Here is an 18,399-nt window from a genome sequence, read left to right as displayed (position 1 = left end):
ACAACTCATTAAAGTCTATGATATAGTCTTCCATGGAATAACTGTCCATTTTCCAAAATCTATCAAATTCTGACCAGGCCTTATAGGCATTAACAGGTCAGCTTACTTGTAGATTCCATCCAGGAATTTCATTAGAGAGTCAAAATTATCATCACTATCCAATTGAGTGTCATCCATCTCAGAAAATACCTTTCTTCTGATTTTACTTTGTGTAGGAAGCAACAACGCCAGGACCATAATTTGTTTCCTCTTTGGTAGAGTAGTAACCAGTGTCCTTAAGTCAACCTCATTCTTCCACTGTTCAGATATGCATTGGAGTTTAGAAGATTGAGAGCTAATCTTATTGAAATGTATAATATTCGAAGGAGGCTTGACAGGGTAGATGTGAGAGGATGATTCCCATCATGGGGGAACCGGGAACTAGGGGCACAGTTTCAAATTAAGGGCTCTCGCATTTAAGACAGAAATGAGGAAGAATTTCTTCTCTCAGAGAATCATTGGTGTTTGGAATTCTCTTCCCCAGAGAGCAGTGGAGGTTGAGTCATTGAATATATTCAAGGCTGAGTTAGACAGATTTTTGATTGACAAGGGTTATGAGGGACAAGGAGGAAAGTGGAGTTAAGGCCACAATCAGATCAACCATGATCTTATTGAATGGCGGTGCAGGCTCGAGGGGCTGAATGGCCTACTCCTGCTTCTTATGTTCTTATGTAATGTTCTTATATCATTCATACTCCAAGACCATCAGAGGGTAATCGTATCCCAACAATTTAAATTTATTTTCTGCCATTTTCCACAACGGCCGCTAGGATTTATTTTTAGATCTGTCTGAAGAAAAATTGTAGTTTCTAACCTTCACCTAAGGCAACCATCCTCTGCTACCAAGTAAGAACTCAGATAGCCAGATGATGTAGGATAGAACACTAGAGCCTTGTCTTGTACACACTTATAAGCTTTTATATACAGAGACATACAAGTGTATATGTACCTCCAATCAACAACCACACTTTCAGCCGGCTCCTGCTGAACACAGGTGATTCCCCAATTAATGCCCACCACCTTAATTCAATTAACCTTCAATTGATATACAATTAACACCCAGGGAATGAACATAGCACCTTTCACAACCTCAGGATGTCCCAAACTGCCACACAGTCATTTACTTATTTTGAAGTCTAGTCACTGCTGTAATGTAGGGAAACATGACAGCCAGTTAGCACACAGCAAGGCCCACAAACAGCAATGAGAGAAATGACCAGTAAATGTGTTTACATGATGTTATATTTAGGGATACATTTTGGCTAAAATACCAGGAGAGTTGCCCTGCTCTTCTTCGAATCGTGCACGTCCATGTGCGAGAGCAGATGGGGCCCTCAATATAGTATCTCATCCAAATGATTCCATCAGAACTCCCTCAGTACTGTAGTGAAGTGTCAACCTAGATTTTATGCTGATGTTGCTGGAATGTGGCTTGGTCCATAACTTCTGACACAGAAGTGAGAATGCTGCCTATAAGCCAAGGCTAACACTTACCATAAATTGTACAAGGATTACTCCCTAACAAACACATTTTTCATTGCGGACCTCCCATAAAACATAAGAGGTCAGTAGGCAATTGTTTATTTTTTATTCATTCATGGGATGTGGGCGTTGCTGGCGAGGAGAGCATTTATTGCCCATCCCTAATTGCCATTGAGAAGGTGGTGGTGAGCTGCCTTCTTGAACCGCTGCAGTCCATGTGGGTGGGGTAGGTACACCGACAGTGCTGTTAGGAAGGGAGTTTCAGGATTTTGACCCAGCAACAGTGAAGGAATGGTGATATAGTTCCAAGTCAGGATGGTGTGTGGCTTGGAGAGAACTTGCAGGTGGTGCTGTTTCCATGCATCTACCGCCATTATCCTTCTAGGTGGTAGAGGTCACGGGTTTGGAAGGTGCTGTCGACGGAGCTTTAGATGGTACACACTACTGCCACTGTGCACCAGCGGTGGAGGGAGTTAATGTTTGTGGATGGGGTGCCAATCAAACCGGCTGCTTTGTCCTGAATGGTATCGAGCTTCTTGAGTGTTGTTGGAGCTGCACCCATCCAGGCAAGTAGAGAGTATTCCATCACATACCTAATCTGTGCCTTGTACTTGGCGGATAGGCTTTGGGGAGTCAGGAGGTGAGTTACTCGCCGCAGGATTCTTAACCTCTGACCTGCTCTTCTACCCATGGTATTTATATGGCTACTCCAGCTCAGTTTCTGGTCAATGGTAAACCCCAGGATGATGTTAGTGGGGGATTCAGCGATGGTAATGCCATTGAATGTCAAGGGGAGATGGTTAGATTCTCTCTTGTTTGAGATAGTCATGGCCTGGCACTTGTGTGGTGCGAATGTTGATGAGATACTAAAAATATCATATATGTTGTTACGACCAAGGTGGGAGAAGTGAACTGTTAATTCAGTCCCACTTCTCCATGGGTCACAGCCAATTAGATATTCTATTTGTCCCCAGAATAAAGCACGCCAACCAGGTTCCTTTAATAAACAACAAAATTAATTGTTTATTATAAAACCAAGTCTTAACCAATAATGAAGTAAATGTATACATATGAATTGAGATATTAAAGCTCCTTATTTTTTTCTAGCCCTCATGCACACCCATACATCCCAAAACCGGTAAACTGGGAAAGAAAGGGATTTTGGTTTACAGCCAGTTCAGAGGAATAAATGGAATAAAAAAAACTTAGACTGCATGATCTGGAAGGAAGCTTTTCAGTTTGGCGAGGTGTCCCAAAGTCGAATAGTTGGATGTCACTCAAAGTCTTTCCAGGCGAGGTTAATGAACAGTCTGTTCAATGGTAGGCGTTCAAAGAACTTCAATGGCAGAAGGCTTCACATAGGTCTTCCATCGGGGTGTAGCAACAGGTCTCAGTTCTCACATTCAATGCAAAAATCCTTTTTCTAAAGATGCAAGATTTCTGCAAATTCAGGGTTTCTTTGAAAATGCAGAAGGCAACAGTACACTTCATATAAGCTTTTGCTTTTCAAGAGCAAGGATTCTTTACAGAGAGGTAATACTTTTCTGGTTGTTCTTCTGATCTCCAGGCAGGTCAAAATCAAATTTGAATTGCTTGCTTTAGTCCAAACTCACTGGCCAGAATTTTACGGTAGGTGGATGGGAACCAGAGTCTGACATGAAAGTCGGTGACGAACACGCTCCGGCCCAGCCTGGGGATCCGTCCCATATTTTACGGATCCCCAGGCTTTAATTGTCCCAAGGCGGGGCTTCCACCCACTTGAGGGAGGAGGTCCCGCCTCAGTGAGCTGCCAGCCAATCAGCAGGCCGGCAACTCTTGGTCCCAGCAGTGGCCACCGCTCCCGGTGGCCACTGCTGGGACTGCAGCCAAGCCGACACAATGGATCCAGGAGGGGGTAAGTAGGGGCATGCCTCACCAGGGGGATTGGTCCTTCCCTGGTGAGACTGGAGTGGTTCTTTGGGGGAAGGGGGATGCCTTGGGTCCCGGGGGTGGGTTGGGAGGCAGGGGTGGCCCTCAATCAGACACCTTGTGCCCGACTGCCATGCCCCCCCCCCCACCCCCCCGAGACGCGGAAAGGCCGGCAGCTATCGCTGAGTGGCCTTTCACGTCCCCAGCACACCCGCTTGCCATGGGTAAAATACTTAAGGGTCTCGATTGGCCTCGGGCAAGTGGGCAGTTTCCCACCCCCGCCCCCCCGCCTGACCTCCGTAAACCTGTCCAGAGGCGGAATTGGGGCGGGTAGGTCTCCCGGAGCCTGCCGCTCAATTTTATGCCGCCCCCATGCCCCCATCCAACAAGCTGTGACGGCGTAAAATTCCAGACACTGGCTTTTAAAAATTCAAAAATGAAACCAAAACCACCTAAAACAAGTCACATGCCAAGTCATAAATTCTGTCTTGTCACAACAGAGGGTAGCTTTGAGGTCAAACCCCCTGCTGGTTTCTTTGAAATACCTGCTTTCCCGTCCTTATTTACCAGTTCAACTTTTGTTGAACATCCTTTCAAAACATACATAAAGTTCAGCTATCTCCAAATGTCTCAATGTCCACTGAAATCCTTTTCAGTTTCCAAAAATATCAAATCCCAAGTTTTAATACAAAAAAAAATGGAAATCCTCATAACAATGTTATATCCTAATATTTTAGTGCAACTAAATCTGATACTAGTGCTGTAATCGGGGAAAAAGAACTGAAGCAGCTAGCCCGAGGTGACATAGAAATATTAGAAGGCTGGTCACCTACCACACAATGCCGAGAGGTACACAGTTCCCATGTATAGAAATATCAGTTTAAAAATATTCTACCATACTGCATTTACCACAAAAGCTAGCCACAGCTAAAGATAGAATAAATTCCACAACAGAGTTTGCTGATGCGGGTTACAGCACAAACTAAACACAACCTTTTCAAATTAAATTCTGTACATCATCAATATTGTCTCTGATCTGAAGGCAGTCCTGCTCTCTAATCATCTATCTCTAAATGTGGCCAGATATTATGTAGGAGAAAATACCTAAGTTCCCCAGATGTACTCATTTATGAACTGATTAATGGAGTCCATCATACTGAAAGTCTACATTTATCAAGGAGCTCAGCCTTTCATTAAATGTATCTGTCATAGACGGTGACCAGTGTGAGCCTAATCCATGTGCCAATAATGCAACTTGCCAGGATTTGATTGGGAGCTACTATTGTCACTGTCCTGAAGGATTCGATGGGCACCGTTGTCAGTATGGTAAAGTTTATATTTTTTATTTGAATTAAAATCATTGTTCAATATTTTCAGATGATATCAGAAACAGTGTTTGTGCTCAGTAAAATTAAAGAGTGGTAATTCTATACCTAATGAGAGCATCAAACAATGCAAGACCAATTACAACACTGAACTGTCATCAATCCTCTCCCAATTCACCTCAAAATAAACTATATTCTGCAATGTAAGACCTACTTTATTTAACATTTTCAGTCCGTGTTCTGTTTTAAATGATGATTATCTATCAACTGATAGTTGTGCACTAAAATGAGATTATTCTGGACTCATTGACCCCAATATTTATGGAGAGCAGAGGCAGGTAGCGGGGTGGGGGCAGGGGGATACCCAGGAATGTGAGTAACCCAGAGGCAGGACCTCATTTAAATTAAATTTTTTGTCCCCTCTTCCCAGCCTGCAGCCAGCAAGTTTGAGAGGCTGGCTGTTGGGTGGAATGGCCCGCTTCACAGTCTGCAGCCATGGAGCAGAGAGGAAAGAGGGAGAGATTGGGGATTGGGGAGGGAAAGGATGGAGAGAAGATCACAGACTGTGGAGAACATCAGTTAGGGGAGAGGAATATCAGATCGCAAGAAGGAAACAGGTTTGCTTGGTGGTCTGGGCGAAGCACTCCTGCTACTCCTGGCCCACAAGCAGTGCTGTAAAGGCACTTAGCTGATGTATCCAGCTGTTCTCGCCTCTCTTCAGCTGCCGGGTTCCCTGAGCCCTGGGAAACCCCACTCACAGGCGGCAAAAGTAAAACTATGGTTTTATTTGAGGCACGAAGCCTCCTTAAAGTATTTAAAAGACAGACCTGCCTCTGGAGAGCAGGTTGATCACCTGTCCCACAGTTTGCTGCAGTTAAAACTGGAAGTGACTTTGTTGGGGTTGTTTTCAGATTTTTCAATTTTTAACTTGTCCCTCTCCCATCTGTCCTAGGGGAGTTAAAGTTCCCATTGTCACCCATTAAGGGCCTATAGTGAAACTACTTCCATAAACTTATTCATAATCATTGAGTCTATGGCAGTCTCGTTCTAGGTCAATGTCAGTCATTGACGGCTTAAATTGAGATTTCCCTAAACTCATTTGAAAGCCAAACATCATGTTTATTCTCACAGTTGTACCAAAGCCAAGCATAATTCACCTGTGCTACCAAGCACATGACTGTCCCATTGAACCAAAACCTCATACCCTCTACCCAGGGCTGTTAAATATCAGAGTCTGAAAATTACAGCATTGCCATTGTAGTGTGACAAGGCAGGACTTCCAACTGCTCTTCCAGCCTTGCCGTGAATCCATCCCAAATTCTGGGTTTGAGGTTATTTAGATATGTAACTGCACTTCTGGCGTCCTTGCCCTATAGATCCAGCAGCATTTCCTTTCCTGCTGTTCCCTCTCTGGTGGGCTCCTTATGTAAATGGCAGTCAATTTTTCTTGGATTGATTGTTGTTGAGTACAGCATTGTGGGGTTTACGTTTGACCCTGTACACCTTCATGTATGTATACTTACATATAGAAGGCGGGAATGGAAGGATTTATCCCCTGATGTTATCCCTTTCGTGGCATAAACACTCATCAGTTATAACAGGGTTTCCTATGACTCAACATGGGCAGCACTACAGGAGATCTATGAGTAATATAATATAGACATTCATGGCTCTGACTTAATTGTGTTCATCACATGCAAATTTCTGTGCCACACTTAAAAGAAATATATTATAACAATTAGTAGTCCAACCTCTGATCTGATGATCAACTGAGACCAATAAGCCTCTAAATGAACTGAGCAAGGCCCTTAAGGAAGGCATCAGAGTAATACAATGTGCTTTACATCATGTAGTGCTATCCATATAAACCAGTGTATCCATTTTCCTGCCATGTGCAAGAGGTCTATTAGTAGCTGGAGTATTTTCCACTTTGTTTAAAACCATTACTTGAACATTTCACAATAGAATTACTGTAGAAAGAATCTTGCATCTCACCACTTTCTGCTTTTAGTACTGGTGGCAACAAACTGCTCTGACAATTATGGTTACTGTGCCCATTTCTGCCACGAAATTCCGGAGAGAAACAGACGGGAATGCTCATGTGCAAGTGGCTACAAGCTAAGTGAAAACGGATTCTCCTGCAATGCATCAGGTAAGGAGCTGCTAAAATAACACTTGGATGAGATTTCTTTGCTGTTTAAATTGAGGTGTTACCCTAGATTACTAGAGTTTCCAGAGATATCTGGTATTACCTGCAGTATTGAGGTTCTTGGAGTATCTTGGGTTACTGGATTCCCAGGCTTTCTGGGGTATCTACATTTCCTCGGTATGTGGCTATCTATTTCTCTATCTCTGTAACCTACTTGAGCCCTACAGCCCTCTGAAGTCACTGCACTCCTCCAATTCTGGCCTCTTCTGCATCTCTGATTTTCTTTTTTTCCAAAAATATACTTTATTCATAAAATTTGTTAAATTACGTTACATAACAGTTCAAATTTGACATTACGTAAAGTGCAATACAGTGCAGTTTCTTTCAATACAGTACATGAGATGGCTCATTACACTTGCCTTTAATGGTTATATTTACAATGTACATTTACATTTCATGTCCAGCATTCTCTGGTGCATACAGCCCGAGAGGTTTTACATGGTTTCCAGCACCGCGGTGTACTATGGCGGGAGGGCCTTAGACAGTGGCCTTTCCTCAATTGAGCCTTTGCAGTGACTGCCCCAAGCTTTAGTGTATCATTCAGCATGTAGTCCTGGACCTTGGAATGTGCCAGTCTGCAACACTCAGTCACGGACAACTCTTTGCACTGGAAGACAAGCAAGTTTCAGTAGACCAAAGTGTGTCTTTCACCGAGTTGATGGTCCTCCAGTAGCAGTTGATGTTTATCTCTGCATACATCCCTGGGAACAGCCCAAAGAGGGCTGAATCCTGTAATACAGAGCTGTTTGGGATGAACCTCAACAAAAGCCACTGCATCTCTTTCCAGACTTGCTTTGCAAAGGCACATTCCAGAAGGAGGTGGATGACGATCTCATCCCCACTGCAGCCGCCTCGAGGGCAACATGTGGAGGCAGTGAAACTTTGGACGTGCAGAAAGGATCTGACAGGGAGAGCCCTTCTTACCACCAGCCAAGCTACGTCTTGGTGCTTGCTGAAAAGTTCTGGCAATGAGGCATTCCACCAAATGAGTTTGACAGTCTGCTCAGGGAACCATCCAACAGGATCCACCATCTCCTTTTCCCGCACACAGTCCATTTTCAATCTCCAGCTAAAGCGGTAGATTTCTCGGGTGACCATCACAGCGCAGGAGCAGGTTATGGGCCAGACCTGTACTACATAGAGCAACACCGAGAGTGCCTTGCACCTGATGACTAGGTTCTTATCTGCAATGGAGAGGAAGTGTCATTCCTACATGTTCAGTTTCTGTTTGACCTTGGATATACCCTCCTCCCAGTTTTTGGTGCACTCCCTAGCCCCTCCGAACCATATCCCCAGCACCCACAAGTAGTCTAACCGAGCAGTGGAGGGGACAAAGGATTGGTCAGCCCAGTTTCCAAAGAACATGGCCTCACTCTTGCTGCAATTTACTTTGGCTCCCAAGGCCAATTCAAACTGATCGCAGATACTCATCAGTCTGCAAACCAACAGCAGATCTGATCAGAAGACAGCAACATTGTCAATAAACAGGGAAGCTTTGACCTGAGTGCTTCCTCTGCCTGGGATTGTTACCCCTCTTATGACTACATCCTTTGTGATGGACTTGGCAAAAGATTCAATACAGCACACGGACAAGACTGAGGAGAGAAGACAACCTTGCTGACTCCAGATTTGATTGAAAAACATTCCGATTCCTACCCATTGATTGAAACTGCACTACTGATGTTTGTGTTTAGCAGTTGGGTTCAATTGTGGATTCCTCCCCAAACCCCATTTTGGAGAGCATGTGCATTATGTAGGTGTGTAATATTTTGTCAAAGGCCTTCTCCTGGTCCAAGGTGATGAGGCAGGTGTCCACCCTCCTGTCCCGTACATAGGCGATCGTATCCCTGAGTAGTGCAACATTATCAGAGATCTTCCTGCCGGGTACAGTGCAGGTCTGATCAGGGTGCATCGGCAACTCCAGAGCTTCTGCATCCCCAATTTTCATCACTCCACCATTGGCAGTCATGTCTTCAGCTGCCTAGGCCATAAGCTCTGGAATTCCCTCCCTACTCCTTTTGCTTCTTTTAGGACGCTTCTTAAAACCTAACTCTTTGACCTAGCTTTTGGTTACCTGTCCTAATATCTCCTTATGTGGCTTGGTGTAAAATTTTGTTTGGTAATGCTCCTGTAAAGCGCATTCGAGCATTTTACTACATTATAGGTGCTTTATAAATGCAAGCTGTTGTCAATAGGTTATCAGCATTTACTGGGGTTATCCAAGTTACTGGGGTATCTGTGTTTCATTGGATATGTGGGTTACTGAGGTCTCGCGATTCATCATCATTGAGTTTAGAGAGGTAAAGAAAGAGCTAAGAAAGTGCTTGCATTTATACAGCATCATTTATGTCAGATTCCTCACAATGGCAAATGCGGCAGCCAGTTTACACACAGGTTATCTGGTTTACTGGAGCTACTATTATATGCAGGGTATTTGTGGTTACCTGATTTTGTAGAGTAGCCATGGGCACTTGACGTATAAAATCAAATTGGGGTCGCTCAGGTATCCAGCTTTCTTGAGTTATTCAGAGTTATTCAGGTATCAGGGATTGCAGAGGCATCTAGGGTTTCTGGGATATCTTGGGTTACTGGTGTACATGGGGAAGATTTGGTATACAGGACTCCTGGAGCAACCAGGCTTACTCGAAATATGCAAGCTTTCTAGATTATAACAAAAACAAACAACTTACATTGAAATAGCATCTTTAACACAGTAAAACATCCCTAGGTGCCTCACAGGAGAGTAATCAGACAAAAATTGACATCAAGCCAAAGAAGGAGACATTCAGACAAATGACCAAAAACTTGGTTAAAGCGGTAGGCTTTAAGCAGCATCTTAAATAAAAGAGGAGAGAGAGCCGGAGAGGCGGAAAGATTTACGGAGAGAATTTCAGATCTTGGGACCCAGACAGCTGAACGCCAGGTGGAGGAATTGGAGGATGGACAAGAGGCCAGAGTCTGGCAAATGCAGATTTCTCTGAGGGTAGAAGGGTTGAAGAAGATTACAGAGATAGGGATGGGCGAGGCCTTAGAGTGACACGAACATGAAGAAGACAAATTTAAAATTGAGTGTGTTTGTGAGTGAAAGATAATTGTGAAACTCAAGTCAGTGGCTTCTGATGGTGGTGGGTATTAAACAGTCAACCTTTGTTTAGTAAGTGACCCACTGTGTTCAATAATATTCTCAGTTCTCAGAGGCAGGACTGTATCTGTTGGGATTCTAGTGTCATCTCCTCTGTATTACAACAACAACTTGTATTTATATAGCACCTTTAACATTGTAAAATGTCCCAAGGTGCTTCACAGGGACATTATAAAGCAAAATTTAACAGTCACATAAGGAGATATTAGGCAGCTGACCAAACGTTCGATCAAAGAGCAGGGTTTTAAGGAACATCTTAAAGGAAGAAAGAGAAGTAGGGTGGCAGAAACCTTTAGGGATGGAATTCCAGAGTGAATGGCCTTGGCAGCTGAAGACACAAGCATCAATAGTGAGGCAATTAAAACTGGGGATGCTGAGCAGGCCAGAATTTGAGCAGTGCAGATAACTCGCAGGATTATGGGCCTGGGGGAGATTACAGAAATAGGAAGGGCACGGGCGTGGAGGGATTTGAAAACAAGGATGAGAATTTTAAAAATCGAGCACTGCTTAACCTGGAGCCAATGTAGGTCAACGAGCACAGGGGTGATGGGTGAATGGGACTTAGTGCGAGTAACTGCAGGCAGTAATGATTTCGTGTTTCTAGAGGGTAGAACGTGGGAGACCAGCCAGGACTGCCTTAGAATAGTCAGGTCTGGAGGTAACAAAGGCATGGATCAGGGTTTCAGCAGCAAATGAGCTGAGGCATGGGCATAATCGAGAATCAGGCAGAGGTTGGAAATAATGATGCCACAAATATGTGGTTGGAAGCTCAAATCGGGGTTAAATATGGAACCAAGATTGACACCAGTCTGCTTCAGTTTCAGACAGTTGCCAGCGAGAGGGATAGAGTCAGTGGGAATGGAGTGTGTAGCAGGGACTAAAGACAATAGCTTTGGTTTTCCAATATTTAATGGGAGGAAACTTCTGCTTATCCAGTACTGGATGTCGGACAAGCAGTGTAATAATTTAGAGACAGTGGAGGAGTCAAGAGAGGTGGTGGTGAGGTAGAGCTGGGTGTCATCAGTGTACATGTGAAAACTGATGCTGTGTTTTTGGATGATATCGCCTAGGGACAGCGTGTAGATGAGAAGTAAGAGGGGGCCCAGGATAGATCCTTGGGGGATACTAGAGCTAACGGTACAAGAGCAGGAAGAGAAGACATTGCAGGTGATACCCTGACTATGATTAGATAAGAATTGAACCAGGCGAGTGCAGTCCTACCCAGCTGGACTATGGTGGCGAGACTATGGTTACCAAAGGCCATAGACAGGTCAAGAAGGATGAGGAAAGATAGTTTGTCACATGATATTTGAGACTTTGATAAGAGCTGTTTCAGGACTGTGGCAGAGGTGGAAACCTGATTGGAGGGATTCAAACATTGAATTCCAGGAAAAATGGGCATGGATTTGGGAGGTGACAGTATGTTCAAGGACTTTGGAGAGGAAAGGGAGGTTTGAGATGTTTGCAAGGGCAGTGGGATCAAGGGTTTTTTTGAGGAGAGGGGTAGTAACAGCAGACTTGAAGCGGAAAGTGACAGTAGCTGAAGAGCAAGAACCATTAACAATATTAGCTACATGGGAGCCAGGTTGGGAGGTCAGCAGTTTAGCAGGAATAGGGTCTCATGTGCAAGTTCAGCTTGGAGAGGGCATGAGGGGAGATAGGAGAGAAACTACAGAAAGATGCAAGTTCAGGGAGGAAGCTTGGCCCAGTGGAAGGGAACAAAGTGTCAGAGGCAGCTGATCAGACAGTCTCCATCTTAGTGTCATGGTCCTGTATTTTTTTTTCTTCAGGGAATATGCAGTTTGCCTTTAAGGTTTGTAGAGGATCAGTATTGTTTTAAGAACCAGCAAGCCTCAGGAGTTATAGAAAGGTGCATTTTCGGTTGCCATTAGAAATGGCCATTTGGAGACTGCGATTCAAAGGGTGCATTCTCATTACCATAGATACAGCCACTGGGGGTGAGTAGCAAGTGATACATTTGTTACAATTCAATTTTGAACTGGCTTTTATTTATTATTTAGAGATACAGCACTGAAACAGGCCCTTCGGCCCACCAAGTCTGTGCCGACCAACAACCACCCATTTATACTAATCCTACATTAATCCCATATTCCCTACTACATCCCCACCATTCTCCTACCACCTACCTACACTAGGGGCAATTTATAATGGCCAATTTACCTATCAACTTGCAAGTCTTTGGCTGTGGGAGGAAACCGGAGCACCCAGCAGAAACCCACACGGTCACAGGGAGAACTTGCAAACTCCACACAGGCAGTACCCAGAACTAAACCCAGGTCGCTGGAGCTGTGAGGCTGCGGTGCTAACCAGTGCGCCACTGTGCCGCCCCAGTTGAAGGTAGTTTGTTCTAACAGTTCACAGACAGAGGACACAGACAGCTGTGGTGTTTAGCACACCTGGAAAAGAGCTCTCAATCATTTAAACTGAAGGAATAGGATTTTAGTCTGTATAATGATTATCTCTCAAAATTCTAAAAAAAAAGTCAAGCCAAAATAGAGATCTCTGGTAACTTAAATTGAAGAAAGGGAAGTTAGACTGTGGCAATCTTTTATCCATCAAAAACTCTAAAGTCAGCTTGATTCAATTGAAAATGTTTGCGAGTCGTTAATTGTTGAAATTCGCTGGAGAAGGAAAGCATCACCTACTGCTGAAGCTAGACTACGGACTGTTCTACTGTGGAAGAACCTTTCTCCCGCACAGGACGACTGTGAGGACTTCAAGCAACATTCTGTGAGGACTTCAAGCAACATTGGACTGTAAATTTGCAAGGGCTCTAATTTTTACTGTTTTAGATGTTGTTTATATCTTCATAGTGTTTAAGAATTTAGTTCTTCTAATTAAAGAGTTAATTTATTGATTTAAAGACACCTGGTCTGATTAGCCTCATTCGGGGGTTAATAGATGGTACAATTTGGCTGGGTCTCTCTTTAATTTGGAAAGTTTTAAATGATATGTTAGGCAATCTGTGGAGCAACGGGATTGAATTATTAGTGTGTTTCTCCCACCACAATCAGAATCGTATATTTTGATTGGGGGCTTTGACTGGAGCGGTCGGTTGTAACATATTTATTGGGGGCTTGTCCGGGATCTGAATAACATATTAATTGGGGGCTCACTCAAGATTTGAATCACATATTAATTGGGTTTCTGGATTTGAATCATATCTTAATTGGGGGTTCGCTCGCAATTGAATCATATTTAATTCGGTGGCTCGCGTCTGGGATCAGAATCGGACTAATCTGCAGGGCTCACATTTGGAATCATAGTAATTATTCATCTCTGGGATAGCATATTTTAATTGGGGTCTTGTGTTTGGCATCAGATTAATTGCTCTTGAGTTTGGGATCTTATCAATTGGAAACTTGATTGTTGGGATCTAAATCTGACACCAATTACAAAGAAATTAAAAGAACCAGGTCTCTTGTATAATAAGGTACAATCTACACCATTGTTCTGGCATTAGTGGTTGTAGCAGAGTTTTTGGGAAAGCAGAATGTTTCCCTGAGTGATTTGATAACTTTAACGAAGAACAAATTAAAAGAATTGGCAGCGAAATTGGGATTGGATTTGAAATCAGGGGCCAAAAAAGCAAGGATAATTGAAATAATAGCCAAACATCTGGAATTAGTAGATGATGATGATGGTGATAATACAGATGAAGGGCAATACTAGGAACAAGAAAGGGAATATGAGAGATATGAAGGTAATAGGTCTGAGACTGATGCAGTGGAATTGGCTGGGATTCAGTTAGAAATGAAAAAAAATGGAGCTTCAGCAGGAAAAAGAAACAAAAAACTTGAGGCAGAAAAAGAATTAAGAAAACTTGAATTGGAAAACGAGGAAAGAGAGAGAATTTCGGAGAGAAAGTGAAAGAGAAGAGAGGGAATTTAAGTTAAAAGAGATGGAACTAAGGCAAAGGGATGGTCTTAAATCCAGGGAAAATTCTGGTCAGGAAGAATCTGAATTTAGATCAGGACCCAGCAAGAAGTTGTTTAAATTTATACAGGCTCTTCCTAAGTTCGAGGAAAGGGACGTAGAGGCACTTTTCATATCTTTTGAAAAAATAGCCAAACAGAAGAAATGGCCGAAAGAAAGCTGGACATTGCTCATGCAGGGCAGGCTGATAGGCAGGGATCATGAAGCTGATGTCATGTTTTCTGAAGAGGCTTCTGCAGATTATGAGATGACAAAAAAGGCTATTCTCGCTGCGTATGAGTTAGTCATTGAAGCTTACTGTCAGAAGTTTAGGAACTTACGGAGATTGGCTGGCCAGACATATTTAGAATTTGAGAGGGTGAAGCAAATGAATTTTGACTGTTGGATATGGGCATTGAAGACAGAAACCACATATGAGAAGCTTCGAGAATTGATTCTCTTAGAAGAGTTTAAAAACTCCATTCCTTCAGTAGTGAGAACTCATATAGATAACCTGAAAGTTTTGAAAGCTAGGCAAGCAGCAGAGATTGCTGATGATTTTGAGCTTGTGAATACGCCAACCTATTTTGTCTGTCGCCCCCATAAACCTGAGAAGGATAGAAAGTGGGCGAGTGAAAGGAAGGCAAGTAGCCGGGGACAAGAAGGAACAGCTGGGTATGCCCCAGGATCACCTCCTCAGGTCAGAAAGGAAGGAGCTGAGGGTAGAAGTGAGGTTCGCAAGCCAAAGTGTTATCATTGCAACAAAACGGGTCATCTTCATTCAGAGTGCTGGAAATTGCGAGGTAAACCCATAGGACTTGTTGGGGTACGAAAAGTTAGTGCAGAGGAAAAGACTCTGACTGAGAGTATAACAGACCAGGCTATAGCTTTAACGACAGCTGTGAATGTGAAACCAAATACTAAGACTAAGAGGAGTTTAGAGGTTAAGAATAAAATAGCTGAGAGTTATCATGATTTTTTGTCAAAGGGGAGAGTAACTCCGTATCCTGTAAGTGAGGCAGGAAAACCTATCATTATACTCAGGGATACAGGAGCAACCCAAACACTCTTGCTGTGGAAAGATATGAGGTTTCCACCAGAGAGTGCCTTGAACGCTAAAGTTTTAGTTAATGGAATTGGCGGGGTGTGTATACCCATACCTTTGTATAAAGTACGCCTAGAGAGTGACTTAATAACTGGAGTAGTAACTGTAGGTGTTGCCCACAGTTGACCACGGGAATATTTCCTGCGTGTGCAGTTACCCGAGCAATGGCTAAACAGGATCCATTGTCAGAGGTAAAAGGGGCACCACAAATAGATAATCAGACATCTGAAACCTTATTTGGGGATTTAGATAATCCAAATGAGATGTTCAACAGATCGTTTATCATTGCAGCACAGCAAGCTGATCCAGGGATCTACCAAATAGCACAGACGGCTCTGTCAGAAGCTGAGGTGAAAGGAGTTCAGGAAGGCTATTATATGGCAAATGGGGTTTTGAGGAGGAAATGGAGACCGCCTCATAGACCTGCTGACGAAGACTGGACAGTTTTGAACAGATAGTGGTACCACCTAAATATCGACAAGGATTATTAAAGTTATCACAGGACATTCCTTTTTCAGGACATAGGGGAATTCGGAAGACCAAATCACACATAAGCAAACATTATTACTGGCCAGATCTTACAAAGGATGTGAGACAATTTTGTAGGGCATGCCACACCTGTCAAACAGTGGGAAAACCACAACCTATCATAAAACCAGGGAATGAGGTATTAGTGTTGTTACAGTCACAGGGAGAACCAGTGAAAGCACAGTTCTGTGGACCATATCGAGTTATCAAAAGAGTGGGTAAGGTAGATTACGTGATTGACACCCTTGATCACCGGATGAAGAACCAGTTGTGTCATATTAATTTGCTCAAACCATATAACCGCAGGGAGGAGGATAAGCCAGTACAGGTATGTCAGGTAATCGAGACTGTGGAGAAGGAAACGGATAGTGAGGATGAGGCAGAAGCAGACCTAGGAAATTCTCAGATTGAACCTCCAACTATCTAATCAGCGAATGCAGAATGGCGAGGAAAATTAAACAATAGACTTTTACACTTAGAGGCAAAACAGCTTGAAGTCCTAACCCGGGTTTTCACAACGTTTCAGAAAGTTTGTAGGGATAAGCCAGGATGCACAACCTTAGCCACATATGATGTGGGTATAGGGAGAGCCATTCCTTTAAAACAACATCCTTGTTGTTTAGGTCTAGTCAGACAGGCCCAAGTGGAAGCAGAGGTACAATGCATGCTGAAGGACAGCTTAGTTGAACCTAGTCAGGACAGCTGGAATTCGCAGATGGTCTTAATGACTAAACCTGGTGGGACGGCTCAAACTTGCATAGACTCTAGAAAAGTCACTGCGGTAAAGAAGGCAGACTCCTACCCAAATTCTCATTTAAAGGACTGTATGGACAGAGTGGGCAACATAATGTGTCTTAAAGAGACAGATGTGTTGGAAGGATACTGTCAAATTCCTTTGACACTCCAGGATAAGAAAAAATAAACTTCTGACAACCAACTCCATGAGCTTCTCGCACTTTTTGGGGGTAAGGGGGGGACAAGACAGGGGAGAGGGGTTTCCAGTCAAGACAAGAAGCGGGGGGTTATCTTTGCATTTCAGGATGATCATGGAATAATGAGTATCTCTGGCAGACAAGAAGAGGACCCAATTGTGCTTTATCTGGTCCAGTCCGATGTGGCAGTGAATGGCTAAACCATTCAAGTCTGCATCACATTGATGTATATTACATTGTACGTTGCAGAGGAATACAGTTGCGGACTACTCAGAGGGATTGACAAGCCGCTGGACCCTCGAATCATAGGAGGGAAGGTAATGAAGAAAGGAGGCAGCCCATGGCAGGTGAGCTATTATTACTGCAGCGATCCAACAAGGGACTTTGCATTCTGCAAAGGAAAAACTGTAGCTTCTTTTTTTATTTTAGCTGATTTTGCTCTCATTGGTGTGTGGGACACGCACTGCTCCTACTTTCTCTGAATAAAACACTTAGCACTAAACATTGATTTTGCCTCATCAGTGATCAGACTCATTCATTTCTCACATTGTGTTCCTCGTCAGCCCTGGCTTATTGGTCAGCTCTGTTAGTTCTGGAGTTGGAAAGGATAGGGGTTCAATCCCCTCTCCAGAATTTGAGGCTGATGCTTTAACATGGTACTGAGGGGGTCCTTCTTTTGAATGTGATGTTAAGCTGAGGCTCCATCCACCTGTTCAGGTGGACATAAAGGATCCCTGATGCTATTTGAAGTAAAGCAGGTGATTTTTCCTGCCCAACTTGTATCCCTCAGCCAGCAGCACCCAAAACAGATTGAAAGGTCATCTAACTCATTGCCATTTGTGACACCTTGCTGTGTGCAATCTGGTTACATAACAACAGTTAGTCACTTCAAAAATAATTGGTTGTGAAGCCCTTTGGGAAGTCCTGAGGACATGAAGGTCCTATATAAACACAGAAACGTAGAAAAATAGGAGCAGGAGTAGGCCATTTGGTCCTTCGAGCCTGCTCCGCCATTCAATACGATCATGGCTGATCATCCAAACTCAGTACCCTGTTCACATATTCTCCCCATATCCCTTGATCCCTTTAGCCCTAAGAACTATATCTAACTCTTTTTTGAATATATTTAATGATTTGGCACAGTGGTTAGCACCGCAGCCTCACAGCTCCAGCGACCCGGGTTCAATTCTGGGTACTGCCTGTGTGGAGTTTTCAAGTTCTCCCTGTGACTGTGTGAGTTTCCTCCGGGTGCTCCGGTTTCCTCCCACAAGCCAAAAGACTTGCAGGTTGGTATGTAAGTTGGCTATTATAAATTGCCCCTAGTATAGGTAGGTGGTAGGGAAATATAGGGATAGGTGGAGATGTGGTAGGAATATGGGATTAGTGTAGGATTAGTATAAATGGGTTGTTGATGGTCGGCACAAACTCGGTGGGTCGAAGGGCCTGTTTCAGTGCTGCATCTCTAAACTAAAAAAAAACTGCTTTCTGTGGTAGAGAATTCCACAGGTTTACCACGTCTAGGTGAAGAAATTCCTCCTCATCTCAGTCCTAAATGGCTTACCCCTTATCCTTAGACTGTGACCCCTAGGGTCCTGGACTCCCCCGCCATCGGGAACATCCTTCCTGCAGGTGTTTCCTTCTTTGAACACTTAGACCCAGACTGCAAACTAAAAAGCTGAAATCACAGGCAGACTGCTTCTCCCAGTGACTCATTCGAAAACGAGATAGGCAGTTATTCCTATATCAGAGGTTCTTATGAAATGAAGGCTGAGATTCCTGGGAGTGCAGAAAGA

General features: G+C 43.6%; 1 protein-coding gene across 2 annotated transcripts in view; it reads left to right on the top strand.

Annotated features, from left to right (window-relative positions):
* LOC137375193 (vitamin K-dependent protein C-like) overlaps positions 1-18,399 on the top strand; it is a 69,440-nt gene that overhangs the window by 36,787 nt on the left and 14,254 nt on the right. For both annotated transcript variants that reach the window (XM_068041967.1, XM_068041966.1), the window contains 3 exons: positions 4,642-4,755; positions 6,766-6,906; positions 16,856-16,953. In XM_068041967.1, the coding sequence (XP_067898068.1) occupies positions 4,642-4,755; positions 6,766-6,906; positions 16,856-16,953 (353 nt within the window). The remainder of the gene's footprint in view (positions 1-4,641; positions 4,756-6,765; positions 6,907-16,855; positions 16,954-18,399) is intronic.

Source organism: Heterodontus francisci, chromosome 11 (genome assembly GCF_036365525.1).
Source record: "Heterodontus francisci isolate sHetFra1 chromosome 11, sHetFra1.hap1, whole genome shotgun sequence".
NCBI classification, from domain to species: domain Eukaryota; kingdom Metazoa; phylum Chordata; class Chondrichthyes; order Heterodontiformes; family Heterodontidae; genus Heterodontus; species Heterodontus francisci.
This window is presented reverse-complemented; position numbering and strand designations above follow the sequence as displayed.